At 40.1% G+C, this 16,280-nt stretch overlaps 1 protein-coding gene across 29 annotated transcripts in view; it reads right to left on the reverse strand.

The window, feature by feature from the left end:
* The window catches only part of LOC104962705 (protein tyrosine phosphatase receptor type D), a 201,740-nt gene that overhangs the window by 28,256 nt on the left and 157,204 nt on the right, over positions 1 to 16,280 (reverse strand). For 7 of the 29 annotated variants that reach the window (XM_010791175.1, XM_010791187.1, XM_010791178.1 and 4 more), the window contains 15 exons: positions 15,881 to 15,889; positions 15,184 to 15,201; positions 13,168 to 13,278; positions 11,751 to 11,762; positions 8,804 to 9,073; positions 6,792 to 7,373; positions 6,391 to 6,536; positions 6,017 to 6,161; positions 4,206 to 4,511; positions 3,199 to 3,392; positions 2,855 to 2,881; positions 2,394 to 2,511; positions 1,055 to 1,642; positions 546 to 646; positions 174 to 430 (listed from right to left, as the gene is read on the reverse strand). In XM_010791175.1, the coding sequence (XP_010789477.1) occupies positions 174 to 430; positions 546 to 646; positions 1,055 to 1,642; positions 2,394 to 2,511; positions 2,855 to 2,881; positions 3,199 to 3,392; positions 4,206 to 4,511; positions 6,017 to 6,161; positions 6,391 to 6,536; positions 6,792 to 7,373; positions 8,804 to 9,073; positions 11,751 to 11,762; positions 13,168 to 13,278; positions 15,184 to 15,201; positions 15,881 to 15,889 (2,884 nt within the window). The remainder of the gene's footprint in view (positions 1 to 173; positions 431 to 545; positions 647 to 1,054; positions 1,643 to 2,393; positions 2,512 to 2,854; positions 2,882 to 3,198; positions 3,393 to 4,205; positions 4,512 to 6,016; positions 6,162 to 6,390; positions 6,537 to 6,791; positions 7,374 to 8,803; positions 9,074 to 11,750; positions 11,763 to 13,167; positions 13,279 to 15,183; positions 15,202 to 15,880; positions 15,890 to 16,280) is intronic. The other 22 variants (XM_010791189.1, XM_010791177.1, XM_010791188.1 and 19 more) reach the window with 13 other exon arrangements.

Below are 16,280 nucleotides of genomic sequence, written 5' to 3' on the forward strand. Positions count from 1 at the left end.
AGGGCCATTTTTATACATTCAAATCATATTACACTTGATGCAAGTTGCCAATTATAAGGGAAATTCCCAGAAACTGAATAGTCCGAAACAAATTAGAGAGAGCACTCCAGGACATTGCATTTTTAAATTTGCTTTGGTTTAAAACCCTCTTAAGTTCGATCAACTCTCCTCACCTGATTTTTTCAGAAGTCTGCACAGATGGTAGCTCCACAGTCACCATCCCGTCTGAGTTGGTCTTTCCGATCAGGAAGGGTTTGGTGCGGAGGATGTCGGGGGCCGTCATGGTGGACACTCGGTGCTGCAGACCTCCTGCACTGTTTCCACGATTGGTCAGGAGGAAGGAGTACTGCGTCTCAGGTTGAAGGCCCGTGATTAGCTTCTGCGTTAGCTTCCCATCCACCTCCACACTCTGCCCGTTGTCGTAAAGGATCTGGATGCAAAAGGATCTTGTTTGTGGATGTAACTGAAGTGTTTTCCGTGGCATAGTAACGTGTAGAGCATGTCAAAACATATATTAATGGTATGTTTTTTGGTGCAGTGCTCACGGTGAAAGGCTGAGCGGGGTTGTAGGTCTCTGGGATTTCCCAGGTGAGCAGCACTGATGTCTTCATGGCAGCTCTCACATGAAAGTTTTTTGCAAACACTGCTAAAAGAAAGGGGGAGCAGGTGATTTAGACACAATACATCCTTTCCCTTTTTTCTATCTACACTGAGGGTCCCACAACCAGTGCTTACCTGAGACTGTCTCCATCAAAACCAAAAGTAGCATTAACTGAACTCACTGAATTCTTACCTTCTTACTAACACCAACTCTTAAATAATGACTGAACTTTGCGTGACTGATGAGACAAAGAGAGACAAATACTTACTCCATGTGAGTTTAAAAATAAATAATAATTTAGGGAGACTACTGTATGGTATGACAATATATGAAGTCCTGTGGTAGACTTCCACCATTTGAGGCTTTACTGCCAGCTTCTCAGAGGAAGCTGCTGTGGTCGGGCAGAGAAAAGTTGGTTTTAAAAGGGAAAAAGGGTTCAGGTACTGGTCCTACCTTGATCCAAAGGCTGTGTCCTGAATTGGACACTGGGGCTATAGGAACCAGAGCCCTTGCTGGTGAAGGCACACATTTTAATATCATAAGTGGTATCAGGCTTAAGGCTATCCAGGATGACCGTTGATTCCGGCGCAGTGATGAAGAGTTCGGAGGGGCTGCGTGGGCTGTTGATGTCTTTGTACTGCAGAGCGTATTTCACTATTTGGCCATTTCGCTCTGGCAGCAAAACGGGTTTCCAGATGACCTGGATGGTGGAGGTTGTAGCGCCCTCTGCGGTGATACTCTGAGGGTAGCCACTCGGCATAGCCTCGTTTGTGGTGACTTCTTTCACTGTCTCCTCCCCGAAGCCCACCTTGTTACGCGCAGAGAGGCGGAAAGTGTACGAGGCTCCCTTATGGATCTCTTTAGTAGTGTAGTGGTTCTCCCGCTCGGGGAACTCGATGACCGTCAGCGGATCCACGTCTTTGCGGCCAAAGCGGAGGCGGTAGCCTTGCAGGGGGCCGTGGGTGATGGCTGGGGGGTGCCACTGCAGGAGAGCTGTGCCCATGTTGGTCGTACTGACCATTAGTCGAGGTTTATCAGGAACTGAAAACAGCAATGGGACAACTTGTTAGCAATATGGAGAACCACGTATACATCTTATTATATTTATATATATATATATATACTTTTCTATGAAAACCACATCTAAAGTGACAGTTTTAACAGTAATACAACTTTATAAACAAGAAGTGTCTTATGGATTCTCTGGATCAGTTATAATACATAAGGAATGGGAATATTTATATATTTTATTTTACATATCAGGATAATATAGTATGGCTACAGACAGCAATGCTACCTTTCTATTATTGTAATAATTGTGATTATCCTCACATGAGTGATTTGAAAAAGCTGCTCGTGTATCGTGTTGATACATGAATCTAGTATTTTTAATGTAATAGAAAGAGTTTTGTATAGTATTGATTATCAGTTGAGGTGTTTATAAGTACAAAACAGTCCTTTTTCTTTACGGTACATGTATACCTCTCTATCAAAGGAGGCAAGTAAAAGAGCTGAGCTGTTTTATTTTCTGTCTTACTCTCAGAATCTCTACCTTTTTCATTATGTAAAAATGCCTTCAGCATTTCCATGTCACACCACGGTGTAACAGTTAATGCACTAAAGGAGACGGCAATTAGCTGCATTCACACTTTAAACAAACTGTCAAAGATAATGTTTGCCTCTCACTTTTTCCTCATTGAACTGCAGTTTCACAGCTTACAGAGTAGAATTGCAGTTTCATGGTGTAAAATAGCAGATGATAATGAGAGATTTGCAGTCACTGTCACAATACCTGCGCCAGTGGTGGTGATCAGTTTGGGCTTGCTGCGTGCACCATCGCCTTTAGTGGTGTATGCTCCCACAGTAACTGAGTATGTGGTCTCAGCCTGCAGGTCTGTGATGATCATTTCCTGTAAATATGCAGGATTTTAGTTGCAAGAAACTCACAAGCAAGCAGAGCGATAACAGTGGGATGTGGTGTCAGCATCACAAAAGACAAAACAGACACATTCTCTCAGCAGAAACGTAACACTGCGGCATGCTTAGGAGGAATAGGATATATTTGATAAAGACTATGTTTGTCTTGAGTAATATAATTTAAATCTTTAAGGTTAATATTAGTCAATAACACCTTCAGTTGTTTCAACATCTTATAAAGTTGAACAAGCTTGAAACATTTCAATCCTAATGCAGAGACACCACATGCCATTCATGCAGGGGAAAGCAAGATTAGGATTATGTTTAACTACTCACATGTTCGGTTGAATCATCATATTCCCACTGATTATGATATAAGAATACAGAGAGAAAAGGGACAAGAATAAAGCCATGTACAGACACTATTCACTGGTCAGAAAATATACACACACAGTTCTTCTGCAAGCACCACATAAAGGTATCTGTTGATGAATATAAATATTTGCCAAATAGAATTGCAATCAGTGAAAAAATAGTCACTTTTAACTGAGTTCAATCATAATTCTGAAAGATTAATAGTTAGCTTATTTCTACTCCTAATAGAATATTTCTCTGTAGTGCTTGTAAAGGTGAGAGAGTGAGAAAATGATTTTGTGCGTGTGAGAGAGGCGGTGTTGTACCTGTGCATCATCAATCAGGATGTCCTTGATGACTGGCTGTCCTGTGGGTTCCCCATTAACCATCCTGACATAGTGCACCTGGTACCCTCGGATCTGACCGTGCTGCTTGGTGGGCATTGGTGAGCGCCAGATCACTTTAATTGATGAGGAGTTGACAGCCTCCACCTCAACTTTACGAGGTGGCCCGCTAGGAACTGGAGGAACATCATGGGATAGAAGAAAAAAGGTCAAAATTATAGAGACCCCTCTACCCTCTTTTTTCAAATCTTGCCCAAAAGCCGTAGCGCAAAATGCTGCAGTGATTAAAAAAAAATCACAAAAGTGCAGCAAACTGCGACAAGCACTGCATGACATCAATATTTCAACAATGGTAAGGGGAAAAAACAACAGCAAAAACAGGTCTGACATCTGACCTAATCTGGAAACATTAAAAATGGGTAGAGTGGGTTTTGGAAAACATGGAATAAAAATGTGTTTTGCCAAAATAGAAAAGTGGAGCCAAAGGCGGCTTCAAGTGTTTCAAAGGCTTGAAGCACTACAAGAATTTTGGCTATGAGTAAAAACATGAATAAAAAAATGATTCTATCACATGAGGGGACAAAAATATCAAAATGGCCTTTTAAAAAAAAAAAAAAATTCTTCCACCCTTTGGTCTTCCCACTGTCCAAAAAAAAGCCAAAAAATATGCTGCCTTTCAAAAACACTGCAGAGTTTATTTCAAAAATGACAGTTGGGACTGGAAGTTGGAGGCCTGCAGTTGAAAATGCCATACCATGTGTTGAAATTGAGCAGCGTTGGGGGAAAAAGCCACAACAAAAAAAAGGTGCTTTCTCAAAGTCACAGTTTGTCTAGGTGAAAAAAGGGCAGAGTCCAACAAGGGGCAAAAGGTTTGAAGTGTCACTTTGATTAGAAGCAGGCAGAGGGAAAAGAAGAAGCAGGAGTTGTTGGTAGGTTGTTAGTATGTGACGGGGGAGGTTAACGCTGCAGCTATGTTATGGAACACATACCATCCTCCTCTGTGCGCACGAGCTGTGGCACGCACTCCGGTCCCGCCCCGACGTCCGTGTGAGCTGTGACCGTCACTCGGTACTGAGTCCATTTCTCCAGGTTCTCCAAAAGGTACTGAGAGCTCTCCGCAGGGATGTCAGAGATTTCGTGTACGGTGGTCTCCTCCCTTTCAGTAGCAGCGTACTGGATGCTGTATTGCGTTATGATCCCGTTTTGTAATTCCGTTGGGGGGGGCCGCCAACTTACCAGGATGCTGGTGGAGCTGGAGCTAAAGCACTTGACTTCCTGCGGCGGGCCAGATGGTTCTGGTTTTGGGTTTTGGTGTAGGTGAAGGGTTTGTGTTTGTTCAGGCCATTCATTTGTTTAGTTTTAAAGGAGTTTCAGTTTTTGGTTTGGGTGATGATGGTAGAAGTGACCGAACAAAGGAAAAGGGAAAATAAAATGACACAAAATGAGGAAAAACCACAAGGACTTATGAGGGCAAACAAAACTTATTTTAAATCTATGAAACATCACAAATAAAGACCAAATGAAAGGAAACAATCAACACAAAAGTGTACACGCTGATTATGAATGGAAGGTGTTGATTGGAAAAAAGCAACAGCTTTAACATTATGTTACCTACCTTTGTTGTCAGAAAAATAATTATAAAAAAAGTTAAACAAATTATATTTTAATATTCTCTTAATTATATCCTATACATCTAACATACTTGTGGTAATCTAAGATAAACCTTTCCGAAATCAATATAGTGATATCTAAGACAAATTTGGCAAGCAGTTACCATCAATCCAAAAACATAAAGGTTGATGCTTTAACTATTTAAAATAGAAACATGTTGTATTTGTCACCAACCTTTCCGAAGCCTGTTGGTTTGTGGTAAAAGCCTGATTGTACAACAAAGAACTTCCCAAGGAGACACGACTGATTTATTAGATTCTGATAACATTGGCATGCACTTTTTCATTGACCTCTTCAAAGTTTGAGCTTTCATACCCACCTGATCCTGACCTTGTCTTTTACAGACCTCAGATTTATTTGAAATGTGCAAAGTCAAACGCTTCTTTGTTTTTGCTCTGATGATTCAAGGGGAATTCTCGAGTTAAACCACACTGGATTTAATTTGATATAGTAACATAATCCAATTCCTCTCTTTCAACCTGTTTCATAAATCGGAGGTCTTTTGAATGGAAATGTCCCTAACTACAGAGACAATACTTGCTTTGAGCTTTCTATGATATCGTTACCTCACAACCCTTTTGATTTGAATTTGAATGGAGTTTAAACGTCAATGTTGAAAATGGGAAAATCCCAAGTGGTTCTTGGCAGTGTAGCTACATAGAAAGATCAAAATCCTCTACTCTCTTTTTTTTGGCTGACATGCAATGTCAAGAGACAAGGCTTCCTCAAATGCCCTTTTACTTATGAGAAACTGCTGGGCATTCATATAAATAATTCAAGGCTTTATCATTTATTTCAGTCAGGACTTTTTTGCACAACAAAGGTGGAGAGGGGAGGTTTTTGTGACCTTGTCTCCTGACTTCACATGAAAGCCTGTCCATGCAATCTTTTCAAAGTGAGTCCTGCATGGTCAGGTAACACTTATTCACTCTTTTTAAATGTTTACATCTTTTCAAATGCATCAAGCCTCTGAAGGAAAAATTGGATTTGCTTTATCTGTGCTCAGGAGCTTCCTGACACTCTTGTCACTTGCGGATTTTGCAGAGGCACTTGTTAATTTGAAAATGCATTTGAAAATGTGTTCCTTCCCAAAGAGTTTAAACTGTGTGAGATAAGGAGGAAGACCTACGTGTCTGTGGAGTCTCTGCAGAGATCTCATTGGTGTACGCTCCTACTCCATGTTTACTACGAGCTGCCAGCCGGAAAGTATAAGTAGTGAAGGGCTTCAAGTCCTTCAGCAGGTACGTTGTTGTCGGCTCGAAGCTGATACGTTTCTGTGGACAAAGTTTCACATCGTCACTTCTTTCAGGCAGTTTTTTAAGATGATGAAATGCTGCTTTCTGATAATGAAGTCACAATACATATTTAAGATTAATACATGTTAATTTCATAAAACAAACAACGCATCATTGCAAACAATCAACACACCACTCAGCATTTAGTTACTCTGAGATTCAGAGTATTTTGTTTGTCATCACATACTTTAAATCCAATAACAGTTACCTCATCTTTGTCGTCTCTCTTCCTGTACATCAGCTCATATCCTGTGATCTGATTTTCCTGTCCGGTCTGTGCTGGAGCGATCCACGAGAGTAAAATACTTGTTTCTGATTTTGCTTCTCCTCTGAAGTCTGTGGGCTGGGCGGGAACTGCAGCGGGAAAGAGAAGACATGAATATATCACTCTCTACATCCTGAAGTATTCATGATCAGTACAGACATACTGGCACACATGCCACTTTGTATTGAGAGGCACATTGCAATACAATAAAGTATACAGCACAAGGTTGAATGTATTTTTCTTAACTAATTGTAAACCACTAATGAAGGTATGTGACTTTAGAGTAATGGGGCTTACATTATGCAGTCCAAATATTTCTTATTGGTTGAATTTTACATTCTCACCTCCCGTCTTGGCGATGATCTGTATGTCATTGGAGAGAGGTCCATCACCCACGGAGGTGTAGGCCAGCACCCTTATGTAGTAGGTCTTGTTGGGGATGAGCCCCTGGATGGTGGCAAAGTTAGCCTCCCGAACAATCTGCTTCTCCCACAGGTTGACGTGCTGGGTGGAGTCCAAGGTGTAGTAGACCCTGTAGCCCATGATCTGCCCATTGGGCGCCTCCGGTTCTTCCCAGTGTATGACGGCAGTGGTGGTGCTCAACATGTGACCTCTGACTTGCCTCGGGGCCGTGCTGGGGGCCTGCTCCGCTGTTTTGGCCTCGATGCTATCGCTGGGGGGCCCGCGTCCGATGTTGTTCACCGCCACCACCCGAAACTCATAGTCGGAGTACGGGCTGAGCCCCCCCACGCTATAGCGGGTGGTGGCTACGCCGTCGATCTCCTTGTACGTGTCCTCCGAGTACTTGGACTTGTGCTGGATGATGTAGAAGGACACGGGTTCAGGGTTCCCCGAGTCCCACGTCAACGTGATGCTGGTGGCTGTGCGCTCCGTAACCACGGGGACGCCAGGAGCCTTTGGTAATGCTGTGATGATAATAACACCATTAAAACATGCTTATGATAAGAAAAACATTATTTCTTTAGTACTATCGGTCAAAAGGGCTTTTTTTATTTGAATGCATTCATTTTCCATACACTGATGATTTACCATACTTTATTTCTGGAGTCTTAAGAGACTCATGCTGTGAGCTATTAATATCACTTTTGTAGTTAATATTTGTAAAGTTGCATATGAAGTGGTGTGAGATTGTGGCCCCCCTGTTCAGCAGCTCAGTGTCCTGCTGTCGTTAATCTCAGGTCTCCCAGTATGTATCACTTTAATAATTTAACAGCTCAATTTATTGCTTTAATTCCCCGCTCTGTGGCACATAGCAGAAGATATCAGGGCAATATATTGTCTTTATATGCCATCTGAAGTATGCTTCTGGGGGAGCTTGCTGTCAGACTGTTATATTGTGACTAATATCTCGATGTAATGTTGAGGAAAAACAAAGCTGAGTGTGTATCTGAGTCTGTCCCTGGTGTGCACGTGAACATCGCGACACCAATCTGGGATATGTTTGTGGTGCGCTGCTGTGTAGATATGATTACACTCAGATAAGTACCCCATACCCCCCCCTCTTTTACCTCTTGCTAACAGAAATGGTGAGCTTGTAGCTGTGCAGCTCTCCAGCTGAGAGATAAGCACTTCACTATATTCTCAATCTGCCATCTAATGCAGGCAGGCCAGGGCGGGCTTGTCTAAGGCTTTAAGGAATCTCCTCAGATGACTTATCGTGGCGGCGAGACGTAAATAACTTTCTGCAAAGCACTGCGAGTAGTCCCTGCATGGATATTTACTCCTAACTTAAAGTCGCTGCACATTGGTATATATTTATGACTTCATGCAGAATTTGGAGCATTTTGAGGAAGCTATTATTTTTAGTGAAGGGGGAATAAATCCTTTCCTGTTAGAATCAAGATTTTAATCTTTTCAGAGTTTAAATTAATTCAAAAATTCCAAAAATGTATTTTTAAAACCTCTTTTTAGCTAAAAGCAACTGCATGTGTTGAAACGTTTGTGCAAGCTTTCCAAGGTATTCAAAAACAGGCATCGTATGTTTTCTTTTTGTAAAACTTGCTTTTCTTTTTTATGCTTTTGTGTGGTTGCATATTTGCAATCAGTTGACTTTTTAAATGTAAAAATCTAAATATTTTGCACACTTTCCTCTGCTTTCATGCCATCATTTGCCACACCGAGTTCATTAGGGGAGGCAATCCATACATTAGCAACACTATGTACTTAATCCTGAGTCAATATTGAATTGAATCGTGACCTCAAGAAACAACATTGAATGGTGAAGTACCAATAGGTTCAAACCTGTATTAATGAAGTCCAGCTCGAGCCTTTGTGTATCTTTTGTAGGAGCTTACTGATGACATTTCAGACGTTTATTATGAAGAAGCCTCTTTACCTTTCACCGTTATCTGTGCCACAGCCTCGATCACCCCCAGCGTGGACATGGCCACACAGGTGTAGTTGGCCGACTGTCGCACGTCTGTGAGCTCCAACACGTTGCGTCCGATGGGCATGTCGTCCTCAGGCGTGAGGTCTTCTGCTCCCAGCATCCACTTGACGTACGGCATGGGCGAGCCCACTGCCACGCACGTGATGTTGACGCTGCCGCCCGGCATGATCTCATTGTCTACGGGTGGGATGGAGAATCGTGGTGGCACCCGGCGTACTGAAAAACATTAAACATGGCGTAAAAACACAGCAGGGAATGCATTATAAAGACTGATTGTTTAACATTTATATATTATATAATAGGATTAAAGTAATGTTAAAGTTGGAATTGTTGCAAGAATAAAATCTTATGTTGGATGAATGTTTAGAAATCACATTTGATCAAAGATTTTCAATGGGGAATGGGTTAACATCAACACAAGCATCATGCACGAAACACTGTATCACTGGTACAGATATAGAGAAAGTGCTGAGAGACCAGAGCACTTCCCAGTTGTATACAACAAAATAAAAGGACATTCTGTTTCCAGCTGATGTGAGATAATGTGCCACATCCTCACATCACACAATGACATGTATGACACCTCAAAATGGGAATTATGTTACTGTCCCATTCAGGCTCATTTCAAGTAGAAACCAGGGGTGTCAAATGTTATGCATTCACAACTTGGATACAATGTGTGCAAACACAATAACCTTTAATAATGTTCCCTGCCTGGATATTACTTTTGAAAGTGTCTTTCGACCTGTGAACTCAGACAGACAGCCTAGAGGAAGAAAGTGAAGTTATTCATACTTTCTTTATGCTGCTGAATTCAATGGGAAGTCTTTAACGTGTAACAAGAAGAGCAATTATGCTTACGCTTAAAGCATTAACACTGCACTTCGTTCTGTGGTTGTGCAAATCAGTCTGAGCCTTTGAATGATTGCATCGAAAAGATTAACTGTTTTTAATTCGAATAATTTGAACAGGACTGCAGGCCTCAATTCAGTTTAAGATGAATAGAAGAAAATAGGTTATTCAAAGAGGATGTGAAATATAACTTTACCTCAGAACAAGTAAAAGATCGAGGCAAGCCACATGTTTTATTTGGAGGAGAGGATGCTTTTACATTAAATATCAATGATAAAAGCTTTTCAACTACTTATGTACAGTTTATAAAGTAATCATTGTGCAGCACTTTAAAAAAAGTTTTGCTAACGCAATAACTTCAAATCTAATAAAGTATGATCATTAAAAGTATGTTTTCCTACAGCTCTCTTGATTGTAATCTGGATTTAAGTGGCCCATATCACTTGACAGCTCTAGCAGATACACATTTGCCCCAACAATATTCTCCAAAGTAAAACTTGAAAGAAAAGGTAACACTCTTAAGGTTAACTGAAATGTTTAACATTCATAATTCACATGGGCGGCTTCAAGGCCTTTTGGAGGGGAGCAGTAATCCGTCATGCATACAAGAACAATACGTGACTCTGTTAGGCGGAGGAGAGGGCTGCTGGGGTAAAATCAGAAGTAACGGGGTCAGGAGGAAGACGTGGAGCACACTGTGTAATGGAAGGTTAGTCTGGGGCTGCTGCAGGTTATAAATGTGGAAAGTGCACGTTCAAGGTCCAGGGAGAACTAAGAAACACTTTGAGAGTGGGGCAACATCTTAACACGGGATAGCACATTTGTGATTGCTCCTTCGGTTTTGACCAAACATATTTAAGAACATATGGCGTTTGATATCTACAGCATAAGGGAAACAAACAGAAATACCAGGTATTGATATTAAACATTAAGTGAGGACTGAAATAAAGTCATTGTTACTGCTTGTGGTATTCAACAAAGATGACATTTTTCACCTTGAAAGTAGTAAGTCCCTTTAAAGTTCTGATTACTTATGTATTACCTGTTAACAGACCCTGCTGTGTAAACTCCCTCTATACGCTTTCCTGCGACTCTAAACTATTATTTTGTGCAGGTTTATTCCACAGCAACACAGGCACACACTTCCTGCTTCTAATTCACAAAGCCCATTATGTTAGCAGACTGCAGCTCTCCAGAGAGGAAATCCAGGGGAACTGCTTGCATTATTAAATACAACGTTTCTCTCACTCAATATTTAATTAATATCCAATTGGATCACGCTCCCCACAGACATAATATTATCCTGCTCATTTGAATATCATTACATTTGTCAAGTCTCGTGGATAACGCACTAAATACTTTATTCTTTCAAGACCTTCTGTGCAGAAACATTATCTTCAGAGGGAGAGTGTTATCTCTGAGGGCAAAGTTGTTTTCTTTACCGCTTGGCGCTTGACTTTAGTGCCAATTACAACAAAAGGATTGATTTTTGCTTTAATATATATATATATTTGTTTTACTTCTAACTTCAATAGAAGAGAGCACCACAAGGAGAATGTGAGTGTAGTGATGCTTGAATGGCTCTGGAGAGATAGATCATGCTCGTATGGAGCAATTGTGCATCTATGTAGAGCTGCTGCTATTCGTTCCAGGAGCCTACAGTATAATCAAGGACATTGTTCATACTGGTGTTGTAAATAAAATGTGCTTTACCAGTGTTGTTTGTTTTCAGAACCAAGCAGGAACACTGACAGGGTGAAGTTTTAGTCGAGAGGGACGACTAGCAGTAGGTAATAAGAGGTGAACATGCTCTGACAGATGCAAATATTGTTCCCCCCCCCCACCCACCACAATGAATCAAACATGCAGCATCTGTAGGACAGTCAAGCACCGGGGGCATTTTCAATGGGAACATGTACATTGAATGAGCGACAAAGATTAAAACTAATATCAATTAAAGTGAAATTATTTGGAAAAAATATATATTTTTGTGACAAATGAACTGTTTTGTGTTGTGTTCAAAAAGTCAAAACACACCAACCTTCTCGTAGCTCTGAGGGATGAAGGAAATGTGATGCAGAACAAAATAAAATAAGGTAAGGAGAAGAACAAGGGAAACACAGAGAGTAAAAAGGCCTGTTTTAGGTTTTTAAATGCAACTTTAACAAGTCGAAGGACCTCCTGTCTCCAGTGTGCAGGGAGCACCCTGTATCACACTGGCACCCAAATAACAAGGTGACATATAGGATAAGAAATAATGTTTATTTTTAATACAATATTTCATGTGATAACACTTTAATAATAATTACAATCAATGCATTTTGCTCTTTTATATATTGTGAATACTGCAACTAAGGGTGGTCATTGATTTCACATGCCAACCATAACACAGAAGACTATAGATTCTGCATTAAGAAATGTATTTGAAATATACCTGCTTCCTCATATGTTTTAATTGATACATTACTTTCACATAACTGGAAGAGTTACAGTGGAATTTGCATGTGAGTTATTGACTGCTGCATGCAAGTAAAAGTGAGAAGCAGTAACGACAGCTGCATAAAAAGTTGTGGCTTCTAAAGAGTGAAAGACTACATCCTGACAAATGTGTTACTTAAAGCGTTCTTTTGAATTGTTGACAAAGAAGAAATGTTATCAAGCCCGTTTCCATCACTGGTTTGGACAAAGTTGTCGGTAAATGGCTACATTTTACACATGGCTGTACAGTGCTAGTACAAAGAAGTAGATCCACTACTCATCTATGAGAGACATGGAGAAACTCTTCTTGGATTAGTTTTAAAGCAAAACAAACGTATTGAGCTTAAAAACGTTTTACTCAATTGAGGATGTTTAATTTATTTTTAACCATTCCTGTACAGATTTCTGGTGTGATAATTAAAAATACCCAGACAAATACATTTATGGAAACACAAATAACGTGTAGCAATAAAAGTCTAGGATCATTAATTACCATTTACATTACAACCATTTATTTTAAACTGGTATTGAATATATAATAATTGTTAAATGTCATTGTCAGTAAAACTAGTGAGATTGAATGTGTCCTTCTAATGTTGATCAATAGAGAGGGAAAGGCCAGAAAGGATGTGTTCACTGCTGGGGAAGAGTCAGTCCGGTTTGAAAGGCGATTAGTGGATACACTCAGCAGGCAGTCTATTCGTTGGTGTTAGACTCAGGATTATCAACAGGAAGGAGCAGAAACACACACCAGAGCAGATTTCATAGGTTCAAATCAGTGCAGGTAAGTTGAGTGCAAAAACAAATTATAATTAGAAGAGAACCAAAGCATCAGAGACAAAGCATACTTACAGCGGCCTCACAGGAAGTGGCCCTGCAGACTTTATTGGCTGATTTAAAGGTTCCTCGTGAATTTTTAAGAGAAAGTTATCATAATATTTGACAGAAGCATGCCTTTGTTTCCCACGCGTGTCTCCTACCTCTGACATATAGATTAGCGGGGGCAGAGTAGCGGGTCCCGTCGTTGTTGGTCGCCACACACTCATACTTCCCCTGGTCCGACTCCTCGCTCTGCTCTATCTGGAGGGCTCCTGGTTGGGAATAGCAAATGGGGTGGTGGGGTTTGTTTGGTTAAAATAACATTTTTCACAACAAGTTCACAAACAAAAATGTAAGAAGTTGTTTGACCTCAAAGAGGGCAACATCAGCCCCCTTCATCTAGCCTCAGTAGTCGGACAGACTGAGGACAGTTGTTCAATATCTTATAAAATGCTATCTGTTACTATAAATCTATATATTTTAAAGTTTATCCCCCATCAATATCACAGCCTGATCCACTGGATGAGGTCAAATGTCGGCTGTTTTTATCCTACTAAAGCTGAACATGGTATTCATGCAAGACATTGCCATACATATATATTTATTGTAACTAAAGTAAAAACAACGGAAAATAAAACATTGTGAACCAAATCCAAAAGAGAAGAAACTAAAAGCAGCTAAGTTATCTTCCATCTATAATACTGTTACCTTGTTGATGACTTCTTTAGAGAAAAAGCCTGATAACGTATAAAGCTATAGGGTCTAAAAAGACACTCATCATAATGCCAATGTAAGAAAAAAAGTCATTTCATTTGAAGAATAGGGGCAAGCCCTTCAATATACAACATGTCACTGGACTGGTCAATATGGGGATGAGTGATACTGCTTCAGGGAAACATGGATCAAACGAAAAAAGGTTTACAGTATAAGAAAGCAGCATAACAAGGGAGGACAATTGAAAGAAAGAAATTTAGGTATGAATTTTAGCATATTCAATCACAAATCGAGTGCAACTTTCTCCTAACTAAATAATTTGGGACTTCATCTAGGTGAAGTGTCTTTCAAAAAATGCAGCCCATACAAAAAATTGAAAAATGCTGCTCATATATGTGGAAAAATGTTAATTGAAGTATTATAAGTCAAAAGCAACATATAACCCTCTGTAACAAAAGTTTGGACATGCAAATCTTGGCAAGAAATGTATGTCGGCACAACTTACAACCTTCTGACAACCCTTAGCTGAAAAATAAAATGCAATTGTATTAGAAGACAAAATTCAAAATATCGACCTGAGCGGACAAGAAAGTAACCAACCACTGCTACAAAAGACACCCATAAAAATCCACTAATGGGATCAGCAGTGTGGTGTCACATGACCCAGGGAAAAATGGTTTTATGCATCAACAACTCCTCAGCTTCATCTCACAAGGCAAAAATGAGGCAATCAGGTCCTCGCCAGACTCTACTGTTTGCCTTCCCCAAACCCTGAAGAAAAAAAGTCAAAAAGTAAAATATTCTCCAAACCCAAGAAAAGTAAAAAAAATAGGTGAAAGAGAAAAAAAAGCACCGTAGAAACTTTATCAAAAAAGTGGTTGTTTGGGCTTTTTTGTAGAGGTACAGGAGAGGAAAGCAAATAGAAGAAATGGAAAAAATAGTTTGCAAAGATAGAAAGATTTCTTTGGGAGAAAAAAGCAGAGGAGAGGCAATGTTGTCTTCAGCATGCCTGCGTGATTCCACAGCATCTGTGCATATGTTTTAGTGCTGAACAAGAACAGCTAAGGGGGAAAAATGCTTGGTTGTTTTAGTTGGACAAAAAGAGGGACAAATGATTCGCTATGGCCAAAAAGAAAACAAAAATGAACGGAAAAAATATAGTTTAAAAAAATAATTGTCATTGGATATGCTTATTTGAGCCAAGGCAAGCATATCACAACTGAGCTGCACAGGCTCTTGAAAACCAGAATACAAAGGAGTAAATAAAGCATAGACAAACAAAAATGGAATACAAATTTAGTGAACAGAACAGGACAAATAATAGGAAGGTCCGTATGAACGTAATGGGATTTGGTCTCGGTAAACAGGACAGAAATGGAGGTGATTCAAGTGAATGGATGGGTTGACAGCAAGAATGAATTTGTATTATTTTCATTCTGTGAACGTCAGTTCAGCACTCTTACCTCTTATTGGTGTACCACCTGGGTGGATAATATGAATGCAAATAAGATTAGAAAGAAGAAGCATTAGTACGAGTAGATAGAGGCTGGGGGCTTTGGAAGAAGAATCAAATTAGATTTAACAGGGTACGTAAATAAAGGTACGAGAGAAAGGAGAGAGAGAGAGAGAATAAGTATTGTTCTGTACAGGATTCGTCATAGAAAATCATGGGTCAGAGAGAAGTACATTGGTGTACCACGGGGAGGTGCCATTTTGGAAGTGGCAATAGCTTCTGAAGACCGTCTACTGAGGGGAAAGACTTTGAGGACTTTGTGTGTGAGATCAGAGCAGACATTTGTAAACAACCCTTGCTTCACCTGAGCTAAACTGAGCTGGTCACCTCCCTAAAAGTCTCTTAGTGTGCTGGTGTTACAGATAAGTGAGTGAGTGGGGGGTCAGTGAGTGAGTAACACACATGTGAGTTAAGTTCATTACTCGGGTCAGTGTATGACAATGCTAAACTAACGTTTGGTGTTATTATCTGCAGGTAAAGGTGGTGCTACAGCTGGTGGTGGGACAGTGAGGGAATAGTGTATGTGTCTCTAGTATTAGCCCTGACTCTAAACTATCCGTTAGTAAAATGCATGCCATGCATTTTAATATTTGTTGGAAACATGAAATTAGTGGGGGGTGATGTGTGCTTTAGAGCTAAGCACTTACCAAAGGATTCTGTAGATTTAAAAATATAGAGAGAAGAAAGACAGCATAAGAATATGATTATATTCTTTAAGTGAGTTTAGTTAACAGAGGTTTCGTTAATGCTTTATCAACTCTACGTGAATCATTAGAAATACGGGTTAATTCTACACAGTTCTGTTGAAAACAAGTCAGCAAGGTTAACAGGTTAAACATAGGACAGCTGTGGAATCTGAAGACACACGGTCACACATATACAACTGAAAATGTACAAGTAGTTTTTGTAATGTGTCACCTTGAACTGGCACATAAAGCTGCAGCTATGATTTTAGTATTTATTGGAAAAAAAAGAAATCTCCTTTATTGAGATATTGAAATCAAACTGGGAATTTTCAAGCAAATGGGTTTATTAGGGTCATGTCAC

The sequence above is a fragment of the Notothenia coriiceps genome, unplaced genomic scaffold, assembly GCF_000735185.1.
Source record: "Notothenia coriiceps isolate Sejong01 unplaced genomic scaffold, NC01 NC01_scaffold00035262, whole genome shotgun sequence".
NCBI lineage: Eukaryota > Metazoa > Chordata > Actinopteri > Perciformes > Nototheniidae > Notothenia > Notothenia coriiceps.